The 6,442-nt window shown below is 50.0% G+C and overlaps 1 protein-coding gene across 1 annotated transcript; it reads left to right on the top strand.

Moving 5' to 3' along the window:
• Positions 1 to 2,066: 2,066 nt before the first annotated feature.
• LOC103745360 (amiloride-sensitive amine oxidase [copper-containing]-like) lies at positions 2,067 to 5,457 on the top strand. The gene is given in 7 exon segments (XM_017801693.1): positions 2,067 to 2,562; positions 2,565 to 2,921; positions 2,924 to 3,607; positions 4,383 to 4,659; positions 4,961 to 5,072; positions 5,330 to 5,366; positions 5,369 to 5,457. Coding segments are annotated over 7 exon segments (2,052 nt in total).
• Positions 5,458 to 6,442: the final 985 nt, after the last annotated feature.

The following is a 6,442-nucleotide window of genomic DNA, read 5'->3' on the forward strand; positions in this document are numbered from 1 at the left end:
CCTTGTCTTGCCCACTGGTGTAAAGACCCTGAACTCACAAGGTCATGCAAGTCCCAGGCTTTGCCCACCAAAATCAGAGAGGTAAGACGGGGCAAGTGAGGAAAGTCCACATGGTGGGCCATTTCATAAGGAGCCAAACAAGCATGAAAGACCACAGTTGGAGGCTGGGACCATGCAGAGGAAAGCCAAGACCAGCCTTGATGCCAGGGAATGCAGGGAAAGAGGCGCTGTGGCTCCCCCTGCTCGTCAGGGGACGCAGCAGGTCCAGCATGCATCTTTCACTGATCTATAGTCAAGAGATGTTTGTTTCTGTACGGACTAAACACCACAGTGCTAAAGGACCAATGAGCGGGAAGTGAGTAAGGTCCAGGACAAAGCCCTTTTGGAGCCTTAACCAACTTTGACCGGAAGCACAGTTATGAAATGTGGTAAGAAGCACAGTTGGAAATCTTGACTGTCAGGAGAATCCGCAAGGAAACCCGGGCCTCTCCTGAACAAATAGGTTGTGTTCCCGACACTTGTGAACGGGATATGTGACACAAGAAAACACATTTTCCAGACAGAAAGTTTCCATGATGCTTGGGTTCTGCGGCCCAGTTCCTCCGATGAGCACCTGCACATCCCTTTGCCTAATTCGTACCCTGCACGTCATTTTTATGTCAAATTCACCCATGTCTCTACCCTCCCCATCTATTCTTGACTACACCCTGGATCACTGAAAGAGACCCAGCAACATGGACTCCTAAGACCCTCCCTGGGCCTCTGTTTCCAGAATTCTCCTAAAGGATTCAGATTGTGGGAACTAAAGGCAATTAATTGCCTATGGCAGACAATAAGGATCTCTCAGAGTCTTTCCAGTCCACTCACAGCCCCAAGACATAAGCCAGGCCTCTGGACCTCATCCCAGCCTGCGTAAGTCAGGAGTGCAGCTAAGACCCAGAGGGACCCTTGACTGAGACTGCATGATCAGATAGACTTGCTGCATCAGTGACTGGGGCAAGACAGCTCCTCTCTAGACAAATGCCACAGATAGGGGCTTCCAACTACAAGAGAGGAAAGAATTTGGGCAGCTCACAGACACGCTGTCGCGAGTACAGATACAGTGTCTCACTGGTGGCTTATGGGTACGTTAGGAGGGAAGACCTTGACCGTGCCTTCCTCCAAGTAGGAAAGGGGGCGCCATCTCCCTGACTGACTACTTGAGATGCACTAACAGGGGTACTTCCTGTAGCCTTGATGGTCAAGAGACCCTGATTGAGTACCTCACTGAGAGGCCAGAGAAGACAAGGCAGGGAAGAACTCTCTCCACCCTCACTCACAGCCTAGCCTCAGTCCAGCCATTCTGTAGTGGTCACTACTTCGGATGTGTTGGGTCCAGACTGTGACATCAGGGTTCACATTAAAGTGGTGCATATCCAATACTCCATGTGCTCCTTGAAGACCAGCGTTGTTCCAAACGTTTCCTATTTAGTTTCAGGTTTGTGTCTCTCAACAACCTAGGGAATTCATGCTGCTATCATCTGTTCCATTAACAAAACAGGGATCTCAAACAACATGGCAGAGCTGCTACAGCGAGTCCGTAGTGACTTCATTACCAGCAAAACAGCATGGACTTTGAAGGTCTACACTAAATTTCCAAATATGGACTGCTAAAGGTGAATTTTTGGAATCACAAAGGCACTTTTGTTTTCAGTTCTCTGCCTCACCAGGACATGAGCACTTGGCAGCTCTTGAGGATTAAGCCTTGGGCTACTGTGACTTTTGGTGCCTCTGGCTTATGAATGTTCCTCCAATGAGATAACACCAAAAATTGGGACAGTATGGGAATTATCTAGATAAGAAAGACAATAAGAGTTTTTTTCAGGTGAGGGAAGAAGTAGGCAAAAGCTCACACCGAGGCCTGGACAGCATCGGGAACCGTGAGTGGGGACCCAGACACTCCAGCTCTGGCTTCAGCTGACAGTAAGTTCAGTCACTAGGAAAAGTTGACAGACAAGGTGACTGAGGTGCTAGCTTGGAAAGGGATTGCCTGACTCCTTTCCCCTCCTCTGCTGAGTTCCAGAGACATGGAGTTGATGCAAAGGAGCTTGGCACTGGGCTGGACAACTGCCATTTTGGTGTTACAGATGGCCATGGCAGAGTGTCCCAGGTGGACTCTGAATGGCAAGTACCAGGTATTTGCAGACCTGAGCATCCAGGAGATAAAATCTGTGCAGGACTTCCTGATGAACAAGACAGAACTGGAGCTGCAGCCTTCTAAGACATTGACTCTGGCCAGGAACTCCCTGTTCCTCATTGAGATGCTGCTGCCCAAAAAGAGGAGTATGCTGGATTTTCTGGATAAAGGGACAAGACCTCCTGTGCGGGAAGCCCATGTCGTCATCTTCTTCGGTGCTCAGCAGCATCCCAATGTCACCAAGCTTGTTGTGGGGCCCCTGCCTCAGCCCATCTACATGTGAAAACTGTCCCACAGGCCAGAGACTCATCGGTCCTGGGCATCCAGACCCATATCCAGAGCAGAGTACAGCCTCCTGCACCACACCCTGAAGGAGGCCACAAAGCCCTCCAACAATTTTTGCATGACATCACAGGCTTCTCACTACAGGACTGTAAGGGTCAATGCCTGACCTTCACCGATGTGGCCCACCATGGCGTGGCATCTAGAGGCCGTCGTACGTTTTTTGCCTTGCAGCGTATTACAGAAGGCCACTTCCTGTGCCCCACTGGGTTGGAGATCCTCGTGAATCATGTGAGTATAAATCCCCAACACTGGAGTGTGGAGCAAGTCTGGTATAACGGCAAGTTCTGCCGCAGCACGAAGGAACTGGCCCAGAAATATGCAGATAGAGACGTGGATGTGGTGGCCCTAGAGGACCCACTGCCCAAGAGCACAGATCAGCTGAAATTCCATGGAGAATTCCCCCGCCCATCACTCAGGCTGATCCTCATCTGGTCCAGCCCAGTACAACCCGACACAGCATAATGGAAAACACTGTGCTATATGGAGGCTGGAGCTTTGCTTTCCAGCTGAGATCCTCTTCTGGGCTGCAGATCTTTAATGTGCACTCTGGGAATGAACTTATCGCATACAAGATCAGTGTACAGGAGGTCGTGTTGCTGAATGAAGGACACACACCTGCAGGCATGCAGACCAAGTACACGAATGTGTGCTGGAGCAGTGTCCCTCATGAGTTGGCACCTGGCATTGACTGTCCAGACACAGCCACCTTCTTGGATGTCATCCACTACTATGACAGTGATGGTCCCGTACATTGTCCAAGAGCACTCTGCATCTTTGAGATGCCCACAGGGATGCCTGTTCAGTCCAATTTTAACAACTTTACAGGTGGCTTCAACCCCTATGAAGAGTTAAGGGGATACATGCTGGTGCTTCGAACAGTCTCAACAATTCACAACATTGATTACATCTGGGAATTTATTTTCTATTCTAATGGCATGATGAAGGCCAAGATGTATGCCCCAGGGTATGTCCATACCACCTTCTATACACCCGAGGGCCTATGCCACATCATTCACCAGCTCACCTACTACCCTGGCAACATCCGCACCCACCTGGTGCATTACCGCATTGACCTAGATGTGGCAGGTAAGACTTGAGACCAGACCATCCCAGTCACTCAACTGCTTCTCACCAATAACTTCTCTGGAAACAGAGCTAAGACTCCCTAGCATAAAATCAGGAGTATTCATACAGCCTTTTTCGTCAAAAAAAAATTATTCCTATCTGAAAAATCACAGCAGTGAATGGCACCCTAGGGTTACCCTGAATTTGAGTTATGATCTGCCCATGTTAGGATTAAGTAGAATGGTGCACAGGGTGGGGAAGGAGGACACACCATGGAGGGTAAAACACCACTGCCTAGCACTTTGAGATGGACTACAGTGCCACATAGGGGTGCTCAGTGTGTTCCATAGAAAAATAATGTCACCACAGAAGAACAGAAAGGCTGTCAGGGTGGCCATCAGATCCAGTAACAGAATAAGGCCACCAGCACTAGATGGGTGGCTTACAACCACCCAGCCCCACTTGATCCGTGGCCCAGAGTACACCAACAGTCCCCAAGCCTGTAGAAACATAGGCTTTCCCTTCTCCAAGTTTAAAACCACAGCAAACAGGGAGTATCAGTGTTCCAGAGAGACCAGCCTAAGGTCACACTGAAACTGCCACCACTGTCATGACACACACATGAGCTGGTTCGGGTTTGTTCAAGCCCTCTGTGGATGTTGATAACACAGTCTTCTCCAGCACCTCTGTCTCTATGCCTGACAGTGCAGGTGGTCTGTGTTAGAGACACCAGAGGAGAGGGAGGAGGTTTCCAGTCCAGAGCTCCATTCTCACCCTCCTCCCCTCACGCCTCCAGGTACCAAGAACAGCTTCCATACACTGCAAACCAGGTGGGGCAACATCACCAACCATGGGACCACAAGACACTATCCCACAGTGGAGCAGACTCAGTACTCCTGGGAGCGCCAGGCCGCCTTCCACTTTGGACAGGCTCTGCCCAAGTTCCTGCTCTTTAGCAGCCCCAGAAAGGACATCTGGGGCCACAGGCACAGCTACCGCCTGCAGATCAACTCCAAAGATAAGCTGGCGCTGCAACCAGGATGGCAGGAGGAGTGGGGTGCCCCCTGGACCAGGTGAGGAAACTTGGGGAGTCTGAGGAGAAGGCTCGTGGGTCCCCCCAGTGACCTCCTGTGACTATCTGTGCTTCAGTCCTCAAGGCTCTGAGTCTGTATATGCATCTGAGTGTGCACCCTCAGGGAGGGAGTTGAGGTGCCCGTGGGGCTCCTGGCCCCCAAATAACGATGGGTCGTTGGTAGACTCCCAGCAGATAATTGTAATTCTGGGAATGCAGTGAATTCCTCATCTTTGCCCCTGAGGAGGGGCTTAGAGTCAATCCCTGTGTCCAGAGCCCTCTGTCTTCTTCATGGTCTGCAGATACCCCCTGGCAGTGACCAAGTACCAGGAGACTGAGAATTACAGCGGCAGCTCTTACAACCACAACAACTTCAAGGACTTTGTTCGGAGCAATGAGAGCATTGAAGATGAGGTACAAGCCCAACTCCCAGCCCACATCTGGCTTTGTCACTAGCCTCTACCTGGATGTTTTTCTGGTCTCAGTTATGTGTGTTGCTTGTGGGAGGCAAGTTCAAGTTCGTAACAGATGAACATACCTCTTTTAAATGGGCCTGAGGTCATCTCAGGAAGCTTGTAGAAACATCTTCAAAATGCCTCAAGTCACAGTGCCCTCGGGTGACTCCGTACTCAGCACTGCTGTGAGCACTGAAGCCTGTTTCTCTCCCATAGGATTTGGTGGCCTGGGTGACAGTGCCCTTCCTACAGATCCTGATGATGCGCTCAGCATGGACACACCTGAGAACTTCGTGGGTTTCCTGATCTGGCCCTTCAACTCCTTCCACGGCTTCCAGAGATAACCAGGTACAACAGCCACAGCTATATCAGGCAATGGACCCCGAGGGACACGGCCTGCCTGATGCCTCCTCCTCTCACCTACAGTCCTGTGTGAAGACTCCAGCCTGAACTCCTGCCTGATAACCTCAGAACCCCACAAGGGCCAACAATAAACCTTTCAGCTTTCCCCACTGCCTGCTGCTTCGTAGAGGCAGGAAGGGAGCAGGGGGCATGGGCCACGTACACAGACATGTGGCCTTGGACTCCACTTATGTTTGTCTTCACCCCAAAATGATCTCCAGGTTCAGGGCAAAGGAACACCACTGAGATGCTGGATTTCTCTATTAGATGGATTTTTTTAAATATCTGAGGCTTTTAGCTCCTCACAGGGTCTATATGGGAATTGCCCCACTTGAAAGATGGACGTGTGTAAGGAAGCTGCTAGAAAAATCCAAAAATTACCAATACCTTCCCCTTGTGGCCACTGTTCTAGCATCAAAGGTTTGCTCTCAAGAGCGCTCCATTTACACTGGAAAAACATATGTGTATCCAGTTCATTGAACTCTGTAATGTCTGTAGACAATGGACTTTGCATCTGTAGGACAGTAAACTAAGGCACCATCATACTGTGGTTTAGCTTAACCGAAAAAAAAAAACATAGGAGTTGGAATTGCAGGGAAAACCCTGCAGAATATATTATGTAGGAGAGAAATGAGCGGAGAGTAACATTCAGAGTATGCAATGCTTCAGGAAAAGAACAGGAGACTAGTGATCCATCTTTGCAGAAATGGAAGGAGAAAGGCGTCTAGGTGCCCTGGAAAAGCCGAACAGGTCAAGGAAACAGACTTCTTCCTCATGGCTCCATTAGGAACACACCTCAGAAGAGCTCCAGAGCTGAGGCTGAGTCAGTAAAGTCCTTGCTGCAGAAGCATGAGGACCTAAAGCCAGGTCCTCAACATGCACATAAAATTGGGCACAGAGACACATCTGAAACACCAGCACTGGGGC

The sequence above is a fragment of the Nannospalax galili genome, unplaced genomic scaffold (assembly GCF_000622305.1).
Source record: "Nannospalax galili isolate Female #2095 unplaced genomic scaffold, S.galili_v1.0 scaffold302, whole genome shotgun sequence".
Taxonomy (NCBI): Eukaryota; Metazoa; Chordata; class Mammalia; order Rodentia; family Spalacidae; genus Nannospalax; species Nannospalax galili.